The following is a 21,396-nucleotide window of genomic DNA, read 5'->3' on the forward strand; positions in this document are numbered from 1 at the left end:
GAAGAGTCTCACTCAGTTGGAACGACACAGAAGTCCTGTCCACAGTGCAAATGGTTTTATTCATCTTCATCTCGTCACATTTTGTTCAATAACATCTTTACAGCTGATTCCACATACTGTACAGTACACCATATTTACACAAACTTTACACGGCAACAAATAAGACACTTTATCGACATTATGCAAGTAGCATGAGTGAGGAACGTACAGCTTTAATGTAAACACTGATTTCCAGTACACCTGAGCACAATCTGTCATCACCACATCATGAACCAATTCTTCAGCTGTATCTACAGTCTCACATTATATACAACAGCTGTGTGTGACAATTAGTCTGAGGTACTTTCAGTAAGTTCAGTTCAGTTTCAAGTTTACACACACTGCTACAACAAGAAGTAGAACTAAAGTAAACATCAAACTCCAACATGAAATGTGACACTGTCACTGCCTGTACATATTAACGTCTGGAAAAGTCTTTTTTGAGCAGGAGGTGGCTTAAAATAAACATTTGAAAGCATTATTAGACAAAGAGTAACAATCATCACGCATGGTGGCATTTAGTTTGATGAATCTACAGCCAAGCTAGCATCTATGTGAGAGAATCACAACGACAGTGCTGATGATGTTACGAAGGTGTTCACCATCTTATCTTAGCCTGCTAGCATGCTAGCATTTGCTAATTAGTGTGAAACATAAGGTACAGCTGAGGCTCATGGGAATGTCATAAGTTTTTTGCAATTATTTAGTCATTTAGTTATTATCTGAGCTTGGAACATTAATGTCTGAACTAAATTTCGCAGCAATGTATCCAGTAGTTGTTGAGACATTTTCCTAAAAAACACAAATGTCAACCTCATGGTGGTGCTAGAGGAAAAGTCAGGGGATCAGCAAAATCATTAAAGGAACATTTCACCCAAAAAACTAAAATGATCTACTCCCATGACGATGGAAAGTCGGATGAAGTCTTGTAGTCCACAAAACATTTCTGGAGCGTCACAGCTAAACATGGTTGCAGCATTCTCCTGAACAACTGAAGTAGATGGGGACTTCTTTTAAAATAATAATAATAATAATAATAATAAAAGATAAATTAAAACAGAAAATGGCTCCATATAGCTTGTCTGGTGTAATCCAAATCTCCAGAAGCCCTGAGAAGTTATTTTCATCCTTTGTTAGGACTGAATCTTCATTATTCTTTAGCATGCACCCCGTCCGAAGTGGGTGCACAAGCTCAACTGTGCATCAAGGGTGTAAATAATGTCTTTTTATATCAATGTGGGATCTTGGGTCTTTCTGAGTCTTGGATTACGCCAGACGAGCTGTATGGAGCCAGTTTATGGTTTAGCTTATTTTTTCAGTCCCCAGCTACTTTAGTTGTTCAGGAGAATGCTGCAAGGCTGTTTTGCTCTAAAGCTCCGGAAATGTTTGGTGGACTACAAAACGTAATCCATCTTTTCTATCCACGTTTGGGTGAGTCGATATTGACTGAATTTTCATTTTTGGGTGAACAATCCATCCAATAGTTGTTGAGACATTTCAGTTTGGACCAAAGTGGTGGGCCAACAGGTTGACATGTGCCATGAGACTATCAACATATTTATGAAATCTCTAAATATAGAATAGAATAGAATAGAATAGAATAGAAATCTAACAATCAATGCAATGAAATCAACCATCCATGCAATCCAGTTAATGGAAGTTAATCACTGTTGCCACATATTTATTCACATGCTGTGTACTGTGGACTAATAATGGAATACATCTGGTCTATTAGTTGCAGAAATAGTAAAAATGAAAGTCCTCAGAGCGACTGTGCACTCAGACCAACTAAAAGCCTCTGTAATCTTAGATAAATTTCACAAGCGGGAGCTTTAGTGTCTCCTCTGGAATGTTCTCCGGCAGTAAATCCTCAGAGTGTATGCCCCGTATAAAACTGTCATAGAGAGGATAGGAAGGTCCAGTACGTTGGTTATGCTATAGATTCCTCCTCTGTGACTACTGTACATGACAGCCTGACAATGTCATTAATGTTCTTACCACTGGTCCCCTGAGCAACACGGGCCATTAGGTTAAGTGCTCGGAGTCCTCTTGTGTAACACACCCTTTTAATAAACATCTCGCTCCTTATAGGACACAGCTCGTCTCTGGCTCTATCCATCTATGGCTTAACATCTGATGGAAAATGCTCCAATTCCCTTTTATTCATATAGTGGTCATGAAGATCTTTCTCCTCCCTGCAGTTTTCTGTAGTGTAATGTTGTCAGTAGCCAGTTCAGGTAGACTCATGTTACCTCAACAAAGTGTTAAACTGCTGTGAGAACTAATATGTTTGCTTATTTCAGTGCTGATGTTTATTTAAATATCAGTCAGTGTGGAAGTTGCCCGCTGATCAAAGCTACATTGTGTGAAAATAGCAACTTCTTTGTTGTGTTTTGTGTACATACATTTTTCATGTTAAGTTAATGATTGAACCCATTTACTAAACAGGAGCTGTGTTTACAAAGTGGTTTCATTTGCCTATCTGCCCTGGCAAGAAAAACACTGATCACTTGTCACTTTTGACAGGCAGTGGATAAAGTTACAATGAATATTAGCTCCAGTACTAAAATGTCATGTTGACTCAGTAACTAATATCATCTGCATTGCAATAGCATGTGAGCCACGCATTCATCATCTAATGATTAAAACAAATAAGGGAGTTCACTTTAGATGGGTTTCAGATGGCGGAGAGGTGCTCCTGACACTCAGATGCTCGCGGTGATGATGGACTGCATTTGGTCAACATGGTGATCTGGGTGCTGAAGTTGTTGCCGTTGCTGCCTATGGAGGGCTGCTGGTACTTAGTGTCAGCACCCAGGAACCTCTGCAGCATCCATCTGCGCCACTTACGCTTAATCTCCGCCTGTACCTGAAAGGGAGGAGAGGAGGTCCGCATCCAAACAGGATGAAGAGGGGGCGGTAAGAGGGCATGACACACAAGAGCGGGGAGAGAAAATAAGATTTAGTGACATAAAAAGGAGAGTAAACATCCTGAAGAGCTGATTTTGCTTGCATTTACTTACCTCTCCATTTAGGAAGCAGTACAGAACTGCAACAACAAAACCCTGAGGAAGAGAGGGAAGCAGATGAATAAGAGCTGTTGTTGAAAAAGAATATCAGTGCGATGGTTCAGCTGGGGAAACACTCAAAATGTTTGTGTATGAATAATGACGGTATGATTACGACCAATTTCAGGCCCAGACAGGAGGTTCATCATGTATATCTCTGGGAAATTTTCCCAGGAGATATCATTCTGAGCTAAAACGGTTATAAATTAGGAATACTTTCCATCGCTAGGCCTCCATCATTGCACTTGGCTCTCAGCATTCAAATTCACTTTAATACTCAGTAAATCAGCAACCTCATTATTCAAGCATACAAGATTAAACATGTAAGCTAAACAAAGCATTTGTTTGCTTAATCAGACAAAGTGTCTTCATGTTACCAAGTGGTGTTCATGTAACTTTGCTCATTCAGGGGGCTTTTACTTGTGTTTTCTATCTGGCGACACAAGTTTTGCTAAAAATGTGAGATTGAAAGCCTTCTGTCTGACACTTGGAAAGTTGCTTAACACCTTGTGGGAAGTTACCTGAAATGACCCCAGAATAAGATCGAACACCATCCTCACTTGCGGGTGGATGTGGTCAGGGATGAAGGCAAAAAGGATGTAATTTATGCCAAAGAGAGGTATCAACAGCAGAGTAGATTTAGCCAGTCTCCTGAAAAAGGAAAAATTAAAAAGTGGTGCAAAATTAAAAAGTGATGCAGCTCGAGTCAAGGCTATAACGGCAGAAAAATAATTAAGTCAATGTCAACCGATAAGAAATGACTTATGTCCACACTACGATAGACATGTGTGACTTTCTGCACTGAACACCTACGAGTACTGATTGGATTCCTTTCTTCCGATGTCGGGGCAATTCATCTTCTGTCGCAAAATGCGGATTATACAGATGAAGAGGAAAAAGTTCACCTGCGGCAGAGTAAAAGACTGGTTAATGTGATTGCATTAGACAGAGCTGTTAAAGATATGAAGAGCAATGTGACTCACAAGTATGGTGACTAAAATAGGTGTTTTGATGATCCACCAGGGTTTGTCATCGATTATGTCCCAGCATCTGTCAGAAGAGATATGAGGAACAGATTCTCTTAAAATAAAACACTTACTTTGGATAAAAGCTTTGAACTGAGCTACAAAGGCAGAGATCAGTACAGAACAGTAAAGATGTTAGCCTAACTGTCACATTTAAGTTGTAACAGAGAGCTGCAGGGATGATGTATTTTTGAAGACTATCCCTGAGATTAGCATCACCTTGGTTCCACCTGCGAAAAGCCTATGGGATTTTTTACATGGGTTTTGGATTAATGCATAAAATAAACTATGTGGCAAAGAGTTTATGACACACACAAAGTTTATGACACTTTTTGTTCAGCCAGATAATCTTCACTGATGAACACCACTTTTATGATTTTTGAAGCGTAAAAGCAATCGACAGAAGTAAAAAGCTAATGTTTGGCTAAAACTGATCTACACCACGGCCTCACAGCTTCAGCATCAACACTAAGTGTATTTCTACACTACACACTATAAAATGATCAATGTACAAGTTGTTATGTTAGAGTAAGAACTACTACTACTTGTAAAGGCGGACTAGCAAGTAGATAAGTCTCCGTGTTCGGCGTGATGTCTCCAAGTTCCGTAGTCTCAGTTAGCCACTTGTTAGCAACACATAAACACATAACATGTAAACTGTTTAAAATTAAAAATGTAATGTTGTTTAACCGAAAAACCATTAAAATATTCAAACCTTAAATAATTTCCTTAAATTCTGGTAGCCCACTGAAATTCACCCCTAAAGGGTGCCAATAAAATATCTACAAACAAAACATGTTCTTTCAGCTTTTATTCAAAACAGTACAATAAATACTTTAAATACTTTAATATATTTAAATGTGTGACTTCAAAATAGCTTGACCATACTGAAACACATTAATTCAGAGTCAGAGGCTGTGGCACAGTTGTGCTAACTCACTCCGCTAAGCTAAGCTAAGCTAGTTAACTTTTAGCAGAGCTGGTAGCTTGTTTTCACCATCATGATGTTTTTTAGCAACTGCTTTGTTTATATGGGATGCTAAAATACTAGCAGAGCATCAACATTATAATTTAAATCATAGGAAGGTTGGAAGAAGTAGGCAAATTTTAGCTAAGGCTAGCTGTGTGAAACTCATTAGCTAGCTTAAAGTTATTACATTTAGCTTAAGCTGCCTATTTGGTTGTAGAACCAAGAGACCCTCAGGTCAGAGTGAATTTTCTTTCCTTTTTAGGAAATAACATACTTTTATAAGATAACACATTTTTAAAAGTCTGGTCTTAACATATTTTGAACAAATATGTCAATGCGTTTTGGCTTGGCGGGGGAGTTAAGCCACAGTCAAACGGCCAACTATTTATTTGCGTGTTACTTCCTAAAATGAGATAATAACATCACACTAATCTAGATGTTATTCTTGAGTGCGTAATTTGCATCTGCAAATTATTAATCAGTTGAGCTGAAGTTGCTTTAATCAACCAGATTTGAGCAAAGACAAATGGTTGGCTCACCCAGGATCATTTAAATAAGCCTTTGTAGCCACCCACACTGAGATAAAGATGGTTGGAGCCCCTGCAAACAAGAAACACAGTTTGTTGTAAGTGATTTCAACATTAAAATAATTTCTATATCAGAGAGAAACTATTAATTATGTCCACCGCTCGAACAAACACCACACTTACACAACTCCACCAAATATGACAGTGAGCCTTGAGCATGTGTACACATTAATCTTTTGGATGGCTTTATTGCTAAAGTAATATTACGTTTTGGGTATGCTTATCATTTTTGACTGGACACATATGTGCTCTGTGCCAATATTGGCTCATCCTGGGTATCTGCAGGGAAGTCACAGGCTTGTTTCCGTTTTCCAGCTTCCAGACGCAACATCTCAGGCCTATTTATAGAGTTCTTTACTGGTGGGATGGAAAAAAGAACATCAGATATTTGGGGAATGGTTGTTGAGTATACATTCTTGAAAAGTAGGGCCAAAATATGTTAAGATGAGAGCTCTCAAGGACTCAGCCAATCCCTCTGGATGAATACACAGTATATTTATTTTGATAAGAGCTGCCAACAGAGAATCCTTATGCGAAATGTTTCTATCTATTAAAAATATCAAAAGTTCAAGTCCAAATTGTCCAGTCTCCTAATTTGGGTAGGAATTAATTTCATTCACATATTCCGACTTCCTGGCCATTTTTTCTATAAAGAAATCATAACTATTAAAAGCAGGGCTCTTCGACTCCATTGTAATGACAAAAGCAGAGTTGCAGCTGCCTGCTGCTGCACCTAATCGCAAACTGCCAGCAGGACTCATTCATATGCAGAGGGAGAAAAAAAGGCACAGCAATTTCCTGTGCATGTATAAAACCTCACTAATAACTTCATTTACATATGATCATGTATGTTGTGGCTGTTGAAGTAAAGACAAAACAGACATTCAGGTTGCCTGGCGATTGCGACTTGATGGGCATTCGATGGTTTCTGGCTGCCACTTCAGACAAATTGACGGATCAGATGTCCTTGTAATGTCCTTGCGTGAGCTCTCCGTATTCAACAACATATGGTGAAGAGGCTGGCACGTACCCCAACCAATCAGGATGTACCACCAGAAGTACTTCCTCTCAGAGAAGAAGGACACGGCTAACAGAGTGTGGAGGTAGAGGCCCTCCACCAGCAGCCAGAAGAAACTCGCCATGATGCCGTACTGGAAGAAGACCACCACCGCCTTGCAGCCCACCTGCAGGAGAAGCACGACGTTAGAGGCTTATTGAATCACCAGTAGATAAATGCAGCTCCATTACTATTCAAATGATGAAGGTGAATTTTGTTGCCGGTGAATGAGGCTATAGGGAGAAGGTTTTCTGTAAGTAATTAGTATTGATGACTGACTTGTAAGAAAACAATCTCAAACTTTGCAAGTTACTTATGAAAAGCAGCAGCGAGAAGACAGTTAGTATCACATTAACATGAGCGTGATATAATTAGAGAAAATTCTACAGGGGTAGACTGGCTGTGCTGATTATTCTAATTATGACTGCTAGACTAATTAAGCCTCCAATCAAAATGTAAGCTATTTGAGATTCATGATAATTTAATATCTACAGCTCCTCACAGCATCATGGGAGGAAACCATTTCTGAGTTAAATGGTGAATAGCAAGCTAATCAGCCACGTTGTCTGCTCTGCCAAAGTAGTTTTCAAGCTATCTTTTACGCGAGGCCATAAGTGACACGGGATAAGGGTAAACTATACAATGTATTGTACCGGTAACACAAAAGAGAAGAGTCAGAAGTCAGATAATTCACTCATAAGGCAATTTTCTAGCTAAATTAAAGAGGCTGTTTGCTCATGAACGGGCAGAGAGCAGGATCCTCCTGTTTTTACCAACAATGGCTGAACAGGAAAAGCTACCTATTCCTGCACTCCCGTCTCCAGGTGACGGATGATGCAACCAAACAGGCCAAGCGAAGACAAACACTTGAAGAAAAGAAACCCAAAATCCCCCCAAAAAAGAAAGGAATTGTGCAAGTGTGGTGATGAAGAGAGGAGGGAGGGGATTGTTATCTGCACAATGGACAGAAAGTTTAGCTAAAACGATGACCACACTTACACGGCTTTAAACATCTTTTCAAGGTTTACATTTCATATTTTAAGAAAAGTATACAACTATACAAGCATTGTTGCATCTAATACCTCTCTGCCCCTTTTCCTTTATACCTCTACTGTCTAATACAAGTGACAAAAATGGCAAAAAAAAATCTTAAAAAATGAATACCACAATCCCCGTGGAAAAGTTACTAAAAACTGAAAAATCTAATAAATAATAATAAAAAAAATCACGTCCTTGTTGACACAAACTAATGGGACTACATAACAAAAGGTTTTGATGAAGGGCTATATGAATTTGCGTTCTTACAAATGTCAATGGGGTTTTGAACGAAGTTTTCTCCAGTTTGACTCGTCTCTTTATAAAAGTATGTTCACAGGCTGAGTTGTGGTCTTCATGCCAAGTAAACTGAACTTGAAAGTGGAGTTCCCCTATAATATGTCGCTGTCTACAAAAGTTTTTTAATGCTTGGTTTAAAAACAGTTGAGAGCAGCTGTGTTTTGGAAGTGGACAACAGTTCTGTGAACTCTGAGGAGGAAATATCTAAAGTCAGCCATTAAAAATCAGCACTTAACGATAGTAAAGCAGGTGATTTAAAGCCCCCTGATCCAATCCTCTCTGGTAATAAACCACTGGATTCAGCTGGAGCACGATCTGAGACACTGACGTTGGTAACTTAATCAATCAAATACGAATAAATGAGCTTTAGTATATAAAACTGCACCCAGTCCAGCTGCTTATCGAACTCTTTATCTTAACCTAGCACTTATGGCATTTTCATATTGTTGCTATGATCATGTTGTTGAGTGATTAAAACCAGATATGAAGACTGTTGAATGTGATTTATTGACAAAGCTCTGTGTAGTTCTGTAGGCTTAATGTTCAGCAAACAGGACCTCTCACAACATCCTGTTGGTCAGATGAATGAGGAAACGCCGTCTCAGGAGTGGAAGGGACTTTGGCAAACACTGCTACACCCAGAGGTGCTTGAGCACTCGTACGTTAAGTAAACTCAGAGACAAAGCATCACAGTCAGTAAAGTCTGAGTGAGGAATGAAATAGTTGCATTTTGTCTCAGCCAAGGACAGAAACCAACAGCTCGTACATCGTGCAGGAGTTAACTTGATCTGTGACGTGGGACTTTTGATTCACAGCGAAGAAAATCAATAAAACGCACGGCTCCTCTAATAAAATGGACATGTTGGCAAGCGTGCAGCGTACTCACAGATGACTGGCAATTGTCTGTCTCGCCTACGTCATACAGAACCACATCCTTGATGAAAACAGCCACGGCTTTCAGTATGAAAGACACAAACAGATGCATGTGGATGTAGTTTCTCGTACAGTGAAGCTTCCTGTAAAAGCAGAAAGATAAACTGTTAGATGATCTGAAACAAGAAGGATGAGCAAGAGCTCTGATGAAGCCCGTCTGATTAAACATCGCACAGGATATGTTTACTTGACATATCGTTAAAATCATCAGATAAAGTGCGTGTTTACTGCACCAAAGCATGCAATCAGAATAAATATCAAGAAAACATTCACCAGAAACATTCCCAGAAAGGTCAATTACCTAAATGTCAATCTAAACCCTGCCATTTAAAAAAAAGCTATGTGTATGTTTCATACTTTATATGGGTGTAATTTTCCAGTGAAACATGTATTTATCAGGCAGATACAAATGTAAAAAACCCAGACTTGACATCCAGCACAAAGGTAAACAAGAACAAATCAGGGGTTTTGCAGAGAAAATGTCACTGTTGTAAATTCGGTCTTCTGGGTGTTCCTCGAACAAATGCCTTCCCAGTGAGCTTATGATCGGGGGGTTGAGCTGTGTAAACCCATCAGGGTGCGATGACACACAGCATCAGCCAGCTGCCTGAACACGGCGTCTGCAGCCGAACATAAACAGTAAATGCTTCTCACATCCTGTGTCTCTGCTCGAGAGTCCAAACCAATGGCATTTCATGAGCAGGAGGAGTAAACACATATCTTGTTGTTTGGCCCGTTACACACAAATACTCCAAATGCAAACACCGAGCTAAGACTGCGTCGTTTGTGAGAACCCATACACACTCCGGCTACTTATACTTATTCTGATGATCGGTGCTGTGCCATGCCAACATGCACACACACTTTTTCTTTGCAACCCCAGGACTAAAGGTCAAAAGGGAACATGCTGTGAACAGAAGCCTGTAAGTGGTTTCGCTTTATGGCTGCTTGCAGCTTTGACTGCTTTGTTTGAGAAGTGTCGCAACAGCTGATAAAGTCAAAACTGGACATCTTATCCCACAAGAACTGGCAGAGTCACATTACTGTGTGAAAAACACTGTAAAACCTCTATAAAATGCAGGAAATGTGGTGCGAAATGAGAGCTCGACAGGGTTTTATCGCTCTAAATGATGGAAAAAAAGGTGTGTGATTGTCTTTACGAAGGCACATTAGGTAGCATTTTGATCGATCTCCTTACCGAAAGAGACACAGTATGATGATGGCGCCGGTCAGAGAAATGAGCGACACGCTGTGACCGATGGTGTAACCAACTTTGATGGCGCCGAAGAATTCCCCCTGCAAAAAAAACAAAACAGTTACACTGACTGAAAACAGCTCATCTGGCATCAAACTGCCAGATGAGCCCCAGCAGACGTAGCAACATGGGAGTGGAGGATTTTCTTAACCCTGGTTGCCATACCGACCGTATTTTCATCATTGGTGTTGTTGGGATTGTATCCACAGTCCGTTATGTAGGAGTCTATGCTGATCGAGGTCCAGCCATCCTCAGTGCAGGTCTTTGACAGGTTACCTAATGAGCAGAGGGACAGAGGGAGTATGAAAGAGCGCGACTGTTTGCTGTGACTGATTTAATGTGTTTCAATAAGAAGTCATTACTATAATATTGTGTGTACGTGTGTTGGCAGGAGAGGGGCAGTGTACTGTACTGTACTCAGCCACAAGGCAAAACGTCTCCTGCATTACTCACACTTAATTCATCACACCGAGATGTATACGTCTCTCTGGAATACTCCCAAATACTAAAAGGAAATGGAAGGAATGACTGAAGGGGATCAGTCGTCCCACCGGCTCAGAGATGCTGGGACAGTTCCCATGTGTATTTGCCTCCATCTGTTTCTTAATCACTCTCAGGCTGAACACACACACACACACACACACACACCAGGAGGCCAACAGTCGAGCAGAGGGATATTTTTACTCGGGCCTGCCCATGGGGGCAGAAGTGAAAGGTCCAAGTGCATTAGACTGGCCATAAAGGGAGCAGAGGTCACTTTCATCTGAGAGGAGATTGAGGGGGCAGAGTAGAGCTCATTAAAGAACAGGACAGTGCAGTACTTTGGACTTGAGCTCAGTGGAAAAGAGAAGGGTAGACTAGAGCTCAGTGGAGTGTAAAAGCCAGAATAAAATGTTGGCAGTTAATGTTTCTGCTTACCACTGACAAATCCACATTTGTACATGTCACAGGCCTACGTTCTGACATTTTTACAAACTTCACGTCACATCACGTTCACATTACAAGTTCATGACCTGACTTCTGCGTCAGGAGGCAAAGGGGACGCAGGTGGAATTAAGCGAGACAAATGCCAAGCCAGTGACCACAGTTAAAGACTGTGTTTCAACTTTTGTTAGTCTGTAACCGCTGGATATTTTTAAGGAGACCTCAGGACAATTTCCAGACGTATTAGTGGCAACAAAATACATCATTTTTGATGGGAAGTTTTGCCCTCACCTTACCTTAAGTAGTTTTTGTATCTAAACCTTACCTGATCATAAGCACTGCCTTGTCAACATTGAAAATTGAACATAAAGAAATGTAAAGTTTCAATATGTAGAGTAGAGCTCTGATGCCTCAGCTCAGTATAGCAGAGCTTTAAAGCATTTAATAGATGAGAGATCCGTAGTTTAGAGTAGAATAGAGTAGAGCTCTGAGGCCAGAGGTCACTAGACTTCTGTAGAGTATACAGTATATTATAGAGTCGACTCAGTAGACAAGAGCTCAGTATACAGTGGAGTGGACTAGCTCATTAGAGTACTAGAGCTCAGTAGATTAGACTGGAGTAGAGCCCTGGTGAGTACAGCACGATACGGCACTGTAGCTTGAGCTCAGTAGAATAGAAAAGAATAAACAGTACAGATTGAATGAGTGGATAAAGAGACAAATAAATAAGTGAACTGGTTTTGCACATCCATTACTCTCCCTTGCATCATATATACAGCTCGCCAGAGTAATCGTTCAAAGAGCTATTCGAGTAAGTGTGCATCACTTCACCAGTTGAAATAGGTGGTTAAGATCCACCTCCTCTCGCTCTTCCCAATAACTCCCGTGTGTCTCATTCCTTTCGATAAAGGCTAAGATGCCAAATAATGTGGCAATAAAAAATGCAAACATAGACGGATGAAGTTATGAAATGGACTAGAGTACATACAAGTAATTCACAATAATACTCACTGTGTATCAGAATCCTTTAAAGATACATGTCACCATCAGATAATATAACTTGTTGTAGACTTTTAACTAAACAACAGGAAGAAAATGCATCAATGTTCAGATTGGACAGGAATCATTAATAAGATCAAAGACCCCTCTTACAACATTCATGAGGTGTATCTCGTTGTGTAACCAGCAGTGAGAAGCACAGGCTGACATCGCTGCAGTTGTGCTCTTATTGTGTAATATTTTTTTGGAGCGTTTCCTCATCTCCTTCCCTGTCATTAAAGAAAGAAAGCTGCGTGTGCTGGCCACAAATTAATCCTCGCACTGAATGCCGCTATAGAAATCTAAATGTAGGACATTCCTCACATTTCCCAACCGTATCGCTCCACAGCCGCTATCAAATCAAGACCGAGTTGGGAAATGACCAACAATCCAGAGTCTTAGAATGTATTTGGCATTAAAATATGGTCAGCTCACAAATACCTGAGTGGCGTATTGCAGAGAAGATGGAGGCTTTGCGTCCTCAAACAACATGACAAGACACAAAGGGGGTGATAAGCCCCTGCTGTTTCAGCCCATGCCACCACTGGATCTGGCTTGTTTGAGGGATTGCCAGAAGAATGCTTTCATCATCCCCCAAAACATGACTGCAAGGATTTTCAGTGTCGTGCACAACAACGAGGAGAGCTCAAACGAGTTAATCACCCTGTCATTGTTTTAACTTCCAGGCCTTTTTTTTTTTTAAATCTTGGGTTTTCTGTCAGTTTGTGCAGTTAAAAGCTTTATTCTTCCTAATTATATGCAGATTCATATTAGAATGAAATTATAAGCTGCAACTGAGCATTATGACTTGCAGGTGAAAGCACTGACAGCCAGGCACTCTGTCAGTCTGAGCTTGCAGATAGGGTGTTATTGAAAGAGATGAATGACTGTGTGTTTGTGTTAGAGCTACTAGGTAAAGAGTTCATGAGAATGCCAACTCTATCTCAACTAAATTTATGACTTGGCCCTGGATCTCTGTGGCGCCATGTTTCGTAATGCTTGTTTTTTTGTGCGTGAGGCTTATAAAATGAATGGCTCGGGATGTGTCAATAACTTCTTTCACAACCCACTGACAGTGAATACCTTTGAAAAGAAGCTAAGGTTAACTTTTTTTGGCATCACAGAAAGGAGAATTGAAAAATGACATGACCTCTGAACCCTTTCAAAATAAAATGAATAAACTGGTAAATGTACAGCGATCAGGCTACACGAGCAGAGCTGTTTTTTCTTAGTTCCTGTAATGCTCACATTTGGGGATAAAAGGTTCTCACCCGACAGCAACAGTAATTTACAATGCACATAATCCCAGACCGTTCATCATCCTTTAATTAAGTCCTCCTTACATGGCCTGAGAGCAGAGATGGTTTAACCCACAGAGACCTGTGCGGATTTGTTGATTTACAGCATAACTGATATCAGTGCAGCACAGGTCACTTACAATCCCTGCTCTTTTTTTTTTTTGTTAAGGCCCCTTAGTTTCATCGTGGTCCCCCTCACAGTGGAGGCCTGTTGATCCTTTGACATGTCAGTGAAATTTACCTCTTGCCTTCAACCCCACAAATCTGGTGATTCCTCATCTCTTTTCCCAGGAGTGCTCTTCTCTCTCAGGTCACTATCTCCCATCTGGGTCACATCACAGCTTCCCAGAAAACCCTTCTCCTGTGCACCGTGCCTTCACATGCTAAGTATAACTAACTGGTTAGAGTTTCCTGAATATAATGAAGAAAATACTGGTGAGATTACAGGGGCAGGAACCTCATCAGAGGCACCCTGGTTTGTAATGTTTGCAAAGATATGTAACTTTATACTTGTTAAAATGAAGGCACTGGTAATTGAACACATATGGATTGAGTTTGTTAAATTGTTTAAGTGCACTGAAAATGTCCCCAACCTATCAGGTGTCATACACACAACCAAAAACAGGTGGTTATGCAGCTTTATACACTAGAGATCAGCCCAGGGGACATTTTTCTTTCCAACTCGCCAGAGTCCAAGAGAGTAGTAACCGAGCTTGACCCAAAAGCGACAAGCATTCTGTTTTCTATTCGTCCAAGTAGTACTGAGTTTCTGTTGCCCCTTCATGTAATTGTTACCGTGGTTACAGCTTGCCTGTTCGTGCCAATTTCAGACATGTACAGTGCCGACAACTGTAAAACTGCATGTTCTACGCACATAATTAAAGTATAAATATATTCATATATTACATCACTTATTTTTGTACACTATATTTATTGATTTTCTACACTATATTTACACTAAAAGACCTTTAAAAGCATCATGTCAATTGATGTCACAGAGCCCATCCTAAATCCTGACATCATTCCTAAGTTTTTGTCCAAACCCTGCCCGTCGGGTACCAACGAATCCCAGTGTATCCGAACAGTTTCAGGTCAGGAATCCATGTTTATATATGAATTTATTAATATCAAAATATAAATAGATATTCTAAAATATATAACTAAATTAATGAGCATAATAATTGTGTGGCAGCTAAGTCTACCAAATTTCGGAATGTGTGAAATAGTTATAAGCGTGTGTAAAACCAAAACAGTACACAAAGAGGCGAAAAATCTAAAACTCTATAAAGCTCTGCGGGGATGATTAACTTCCACGTTTGCATCATTCTCTGTGGGTTTGTCACTACAGTTGACACATAGAACACTAATCCATCTGATCCAACGTAAATATCAAAAATATTGATCATAATTATAGTTTATCAAAGAACTACAGCAGTGGCTTCTAAAAGTTAATTACAAGCTGCTTCGACACAAATGAAGGCACATTTCTCAAGGCTCTTCAGTTGAAATTGAGGCCTCTCTGCCAGCCGAATGCAAACAAACAACTTAATCAGCTCTGTGTGGTAATTAATGACGGGTGGAGATATATGGGAAACTCACAGGGGAACTACTGTACAAACATACAATCCACCCAATAAATTCTCTCGAGAGTGGTTTCCTTCCCCTGCCATAATTAGTATCACTTCCCTGTGAGGCTTCTCATGCATCAAAGGAGGAAGAACACACAGAATGTGTCCTTGATGGCTGAATGGTGCCGGGATGAGAATTTGTTTATCTTTTTGTGACTCAGCTGTGCCATGTGTTCTGAGTTTCACTATATTCGTTGTGATATATGACACGGGGTGCCAGGAAAGATTGAAACAGCAGGTGATCGTAGGCCAGAATGACATCATGAGTATGAACGGCTAGGATGCTCAGGGTACTTCATAATTCCTATTTCTGGTCTCAAATATGGAGCGTGATGATACTGACAAAGACACAACAGCAGGGGATGATTGGAAATGGAGCAACAAAGGGGAGAAGAAGGAGAAGAATCATTTTTTTTTTGAAAAAAAATATCTCAGCTTTGATTAAGACAGAAATAGGTTTATTAAAAGATATGCTAAGTACTGCAGTAATTGATTTTCTGGTTCCTCTTAGCGGCACAACAGGCTTTAAGCACAAAGCTGACATATTCGCAGACTTTCTAGCAAACCATCCAAAATCCAACAGACAAGGAGAAACATCCTATTTACATCATTCACTTAGGGAAATATCTGTTTCGTTAGCAGCTAAATGCTCCGCTGTGTTCACCAGCTACAGTGGTTATTAACTCTGTCTCTCATCTAAGCGATTTTTAGAGATTTTTCACAAAAACTGGATGAGAAAAAAAATATAAAAGGGCACCAGATGTGGTGGAGCACCAATGTGCAGAAAGGCGCACTACATTTATACTGAATCAGTTCAAAACCCTGGTTCAGATTTATATGCGGGGGCTGACCAGAAGCTCAGCTGGGAGAGTGTGTGCCCCATATACAGAGTCTGTGTCCTTGCCACAGTGGCACTGGGTTTGATTTCCACCTGTGGCCCTTTGCTGCATGCCACCCCCGCTCAATCTCAACCCGTTTCCTGTCACTCTTCATCTGTCCTATCAAATAAAGCCATAAAGCCATAAGGCCATATATATATATATATATATATATATATATATATATATATATACAGTAAATATACAAAATATGTTTCTCAGATTAGTATAGTATAACCACTGTACCTGTGTTATAAATACACCCAAGGAAGTATTTTCTATTGATTGTTTTTGTAAGGCAGCGACCTCTAGTGGTCATGGCAATTATCACAGCAGCAAAGGAGGAAGTCAGGTGAAGTAATATAAAGAGTGAAAGTCAGCAAAGGGAGGAGGACGGCGTGAACAATAGGTTCTGTGTGAAACCAAATGTCAACAGTGAGTCATTTCAACCAACTAACATTATTAATGTTGTGTCACGTACAAAACGTAACTAAAGTTAAGTAACATAAGTTCCATCAGAAATGTATTTATTGAACCACAATGTTTTCCTAAACATAAACAAGTTGTTTTAGTGCCTAAACTCAACGAAAGTGCAGCCTTAAGACAAAGCTCTGGTACGCCTGTCGCTGCTACCCTGCGTCAGTCATGTTGTTTTGGGAACAGTGACATATGTCATTTTGAGAGTCACTTGTAATCAACATAGTCAGTTGTTTATGTTGAAGATGTGTTGATTTAACCAGTTAGAGGCACGTAGAGGCCAACTAATGTTCTAGCATATAGGGCAGCCTATATGGCACCGCGATGGCCCCCTCCCAATTCCAGAAAGATTCAGATTTAGATTTTTCTTTTCTCTAGACCACACATGGAATATGAACATAAAACAAAACCATAGTACAATGGTAAACAACAGATCCCCAGCACAAGCCAAGTTATTTAAAGAGAGACAGAACATTATTCAGAAATGCACCTAGTTTACATACTATGTTCGGGTTATCAGTCTGTAATAACTGTATAAATGTAAGCGTAGATGGATGATTGGCAAAGTACTCTGGCAGGTACTTCCTTCAGTTATCAACAATGCTTGTGTTTTTACACTCACACAGAACATGTTTTTCATCCCCCAGCCAACTCTCATTCCATTAAGTACAACATCTTTTATCCCTTTCCAGACATTTATATCTTCCTGTTAGTTTAGAAATTCTGTTACAAGAGACTGGGAGATTACAAATAGCCAGGGCTACCTCTTATTTTTGCAAAGCTATTATTGTACAAACTTAGGGTCTCTCTAAATTCACCAAATATATATCACATGATGATATACTCTAGTTCATAATGCCACTTCTGCAAACCACGCCACTTGCCCAATATTAACTTGGATCTGCACCAGCCACTCGCGATCCTGCAAAGGATGAGTGGGTGCAGATAATGGACAATCAACTATCTTTCTGCAGAAAGTTACATAGTGTTGCTTTGACCTCTGCTCGATTGCGGGTTTCAGCCATTCGATATTATATCTCTGACGAAAAAAACACATTACTCTAATATTTGCTGAACAGCTCACACAGGAACACACGCAAAACCTATTTTACAGACTTGATTCTTACGAGTAAGAAACGTCACCTGAGAAGTAGAAGAGATATTTGGGGCAGGGGATGGTGACCACCTCTCCAATGTCGGCACTGGGCCAGCAGGTGAGCTTGTCCCACGTCCCATTGCAACCTGAGCAGAGCGGAGCAGCAGAGACAGAGAGAGAAACACCACAAGCTGACAACACAGAACAACTTTTCTTTTTTTTATTTTCAGTACATGTCTGACTCAAACTGCGGCGAGGTGACAAAGAGCAAGCTGCTCCGAGCACTGGAGTTCCCATGGCAGCCAATGTGACAGTACAAGTCAGCTGGGTCAATAACAGCGGATGACCTGAGTTAACACGCTGCCACCATGACTAATAAAACAGCCTCCTGTCTGTCATTTGAATTCAAAATACCACTGTGCCTTGTTTGGTCTCTGGACGCAGAATCAGGTTAAATCCACAGCTGCTCACCTTTAGTGGGTGATATCTGCAGCATCACTCTGAGGATGTGGCAGCAGTTACATTTGATGGAATCTATAGTAAGCATCTAAATCAAAAAGATAATGAGTGTTTAATGACTTTTTCATTGTGCGGAAGCAAATAGAGTCTCGTGATACCTGCAGTTAGGATCAACAAGGTGTCAATTACACACAGAGGTAATAGAGACTCACTGAAGCCAAATGATCTCACAGTCAAACATAATTATGAGCTGCGTGCTGTGAGTATGCACAACCCACTTAGCTCAATCAGCAATAAATCGAAACAACAAATCAATTAAGTGGGTTTCATTACTGCCCGCTCACTGTGGCAATTTTTTAAATAGCGTTTAATGAAACTTTAAAGGGACATTAGAAAGTTTACTTTGAAATTGAACCGAGGCGCATGTGACAGGGAGGCTGGCAAAACAGTGCTCAACCATGCAGGCTGTAATGTAAAGCCAGAGGCGAGGTTTGGACAGCTTCTGTTGTCTTAAGAGCGTAGGTGTGTCACTTCGATCAGAACCTGCGTGCGAATTAAACATATAACAAATAACTGCTGCACGTACCTGCTGTCTTGTTCTCAATCTGAGCCTCACACATGTCCCTCTCCTTTTCGATTTCCTTCATCATGTCACACATCTGGTTCTGCACTGAAAACACCTGTGAAGACATTTCACACATGTTTTCCATTTCTCTCTTCAGGCCAGGGTGACAAACACACATCACACATCATCTGTCTATTAGTGAAGCGCAGATGGCTGCGTGAGTTATACAGTGTGCGCTCTCTCGACGGTGCCACGCATCTCAAGGCGAGCCCATCTACTGAGATGAGCTGACCCGGGCTCCCATTAATCTTTCCACCCGACACACGTGGCAGACACAAAATCAATCTTTTGATCGTCATATTGCTCAGATTTGCATGCGCTTGTTTGAACCTTCTGCCGTGAATTGGTTCAGCGTGAAGATGAACCCATGAGTGTTTACCACCAGAGAATATAGGACTGGAAGATTTATAGCTGTTACTTAGGGGGATGAGTCTCCTTTCTGTGGGCATTAATCAGACTAGTAGTATGTGGCTATTGTTAGCCACGAAATGAGCCCATATGAGTCCAGCCTCTCCCCTCACACAAGGTGACTCCCCCATTTAGGTTATGATTTATGTCACTCCTCAGGCTACGCAGGACGTCCTGTGTTACTTCACTGGACTAGGACTGGAGGAGATGCTGTCAGTGATGGATCGGCGCTGTCTGAAGCGATATAAGTTGGAATATCAGGGGAAAACTTCCCATACTCCATCATCACAATCATGATTATGATCATGAGCATCGTTTTGACCCTCTCCGCCATCCATTTTCCTTTGCTTCTTTTCCACCACAGAGGCTCTGAAACAGTCTGTGAGTGTGTGTACAAATGCAGATGTAAAAGCCAGTATGCTATTCTAAGGGCTGTGACCTCCAGCTCAATTCCAGCATGAATCATACATGCTTCTCTACAGGAGACAGCTGAGGATAAGGACGCTGGAGACCAGAGACAGACAAAGGAGGTGATTGCCACGGTGTCCTGAACAGAGACCCACACTGCTGCTGCTAATTCACTTTAAAGTGCACTGTGTAGTTTTGGGAAGACATTTTAATCAGAAGATTTGGGGTTTTTTTCATGCCTGAACACCTTAAAGGACAACATTTCTAGCTTCAAACAGTGTTCTGGGGACCTTATTTCTCTTGATTATTATGCAAAAGATAAATATGTCCGAGTTTGAATTTGTTCTCCTAAAGTACACAGTGCACCTTTAACCATAGTCGTGAAAAGAGATCAGCCAGGACATTAAGACACAATGCGCTCAAAGACGATCACAGTCTGGCTGAGTGTTTTGTTTTGGTGCCAAATGTCATTTAAAGGCAGCAGGTTTTGCCTGAGGCGTCTGGGGAATTGAGGATATTGACTATTGACACACAAAGCACAGACTGGTGTGGTGATGGTGTGAGAGGGACGAATGCTTGATGTTAAAAACAAAACAAAAAAACACACTCAACTTTAAACAAAAACATGATTATAAAAGAAATCTCATCAACCAAATCAAATACATCCTTCCATCGCACCACACATGTTGACAGGAGAACGCACAGAGCTTCACACTGGTGCGCCCTGCAGCCAAAACTGGCTCTTGCGCCTCAACTTATACGCGCAGGCGACGCTCTGCCTGCATCCTCACACCGCCAATTCAGGCGAGCAAGTGACGCACACCTGAAAACAAGTTCAAGTCGTGAGAAAAGTGTTGAAATATACTCACGGGCTGCAGCAACATGCAGCAGAGAAGCATGCAAATGCTCTTTGAAACTTCCACCAACATGTCCTTTAGAGAAGCTGACCCGGTCCAAAAATGAAAACAGATTTTAAGGAAGTGAAAGACTTGGAAAATGTGGTGATAATCCTCCGCAGGTTAGTTTGGATCCACTTGCTGACTCTGTGCCTTCTTGCGCTCTGACTGAAGTGAATTTCTCCGCTCCTGAAATCTTCCTCCTCCTCCTCCTCCTCCTCCTCCCACTCGGGCTTTACCTTGAACAATCAACAAGTAACCAATGGAGGATCATCTGTGGACGTCAGTGGATGAGGGCGTCGACACGAAGCCACAAAGAGAGAAGGAAACCGTGTCCGCAAAGTGAAATAAAGACACGACTGAGCCTTTGTTTCATTTTCTATAGCATGTTTCCGTCATGCAAAAAATTTTTATCATGTCAGAAAGCCCTACTGAGATACCATGTCACATACACATATATATTTAGGCTATTATGCCATCTTTACACAATATGGAGGAATTTCTGTGGAAGAAAAGAAAGAGGAACCACTCTCTCATGTGACACAGAGCTCCTTTGCCACAGAAACTACTGAAAAGACCGAATCTACCTGGAGAAGAGACTCAGAAATTGGTTTGAATGAAGATGATTAATTCCTTCTTTATTACCAATCAGCTACATGAAACAAATTTTTTATTTTTTCATAGGCTACACTTTACAGCTGCAGTAATTAAAGGTGCAATATGTAAGAACTGGCCACCTGTCAAATTCCCGCTTAAAACAGGGGTTAGCATGTCGCCAAAGTAAGCGCTAATTGTAGCTGCCATTTGCTAGTTAGCTCAGTTAGCCGGGCAGCTAATGGTCCAGATGGTGAGAAAAAGTAGTATAAAGTCTTTTGAGGCTTCAGAGGAAGCTCCATGCCTCCAGTGATGTCACTCAGTGGCTCAGTTGCATTGTGGGTAATGTAGGCAGCAGGTTGAAAAGCAGTCTCTGGTTCAACATTGCGCTCCCATAA

General features: G+C 40.8%; 1 protein-coding gene across 1 annotated transcript; it reads right to left on the reverse strand.

The window, feature by feature from the left end:
• Positions 1–1,113: 1,113 nt before the first annotated feature.
• LOC311265932 (vasoactive intestinal polypeptide receptor-like) lies at positions 1,114–20,549 on the reverse strand. The gene is made up of 13 exons (XM_084368058.1): positions 20,378–20,549; positions 18,654–18,747; positions 17,656–17,754; positions 10,439–10,545; positions 10,213–10,310; positions 8,968–9,097; positions 6,720–6,873; positions 5,642–5,702; positions 4,091–4,157; positions 3,921–4,012; positions 3,629–3,758; positions 3,063–3,104; positions 1,114–2,908 (listed from the first exon to the last, which is right to left on the reverse strand). The coding sequence occupies exons 1-13, from the start codon at positions 20,435–20,437 to the stop codon at positions 2,717–2,719; spliced, it is 1,326 nt and encodes a 441-aa protein (XP_084224184.1). The 5' UTR covers positions 20,438–20,549; the 3' UTR covers positions 1,114–2,716.
• Between the last annotated feature and the right edge of the window lie 847 nt (positions 20,550–21,396).

Source organism: Pagrus pagrus, assembly GCF_965226575.1.
Source record: "Pagrus pagrus genome assembly, chromosome: 12".
Lineage (NCBI taxonomy): Eukaryota > Metazoa > Chordata > Actinopteri > Spariformes > Sparidae > Pagrus > Pagrus pagrus.

What these genes read in the sequence shown, in the direction of transcription:
- LOC311265932 (XM_084368058.1), bottom strand. Translation starts at nt 20,437, where the DNA reads ATGTTGGTGGAAGTTTCAAAGAGCATTTGCATGCTTCTCTGCTGCATG. An exon ending in GCTGCATGTTGCTGCAGCCC is followed by an intron (nt 18,748 to 20,377) that starts GTGAGTATATTT and finishes ATGTCTTCACAG; the next exon opens with GTGTTTTCAGTGCAGAACCA. An exon ending in CAGACAATTGCCAGTCATCT is followed by an intron (nt 6,874 to 8,967) that starts GTGAGTACGCTG and finishes CTTCTCCTGCAG; the next exon opens with GTGGGCTGCAAGGCGGTGGT.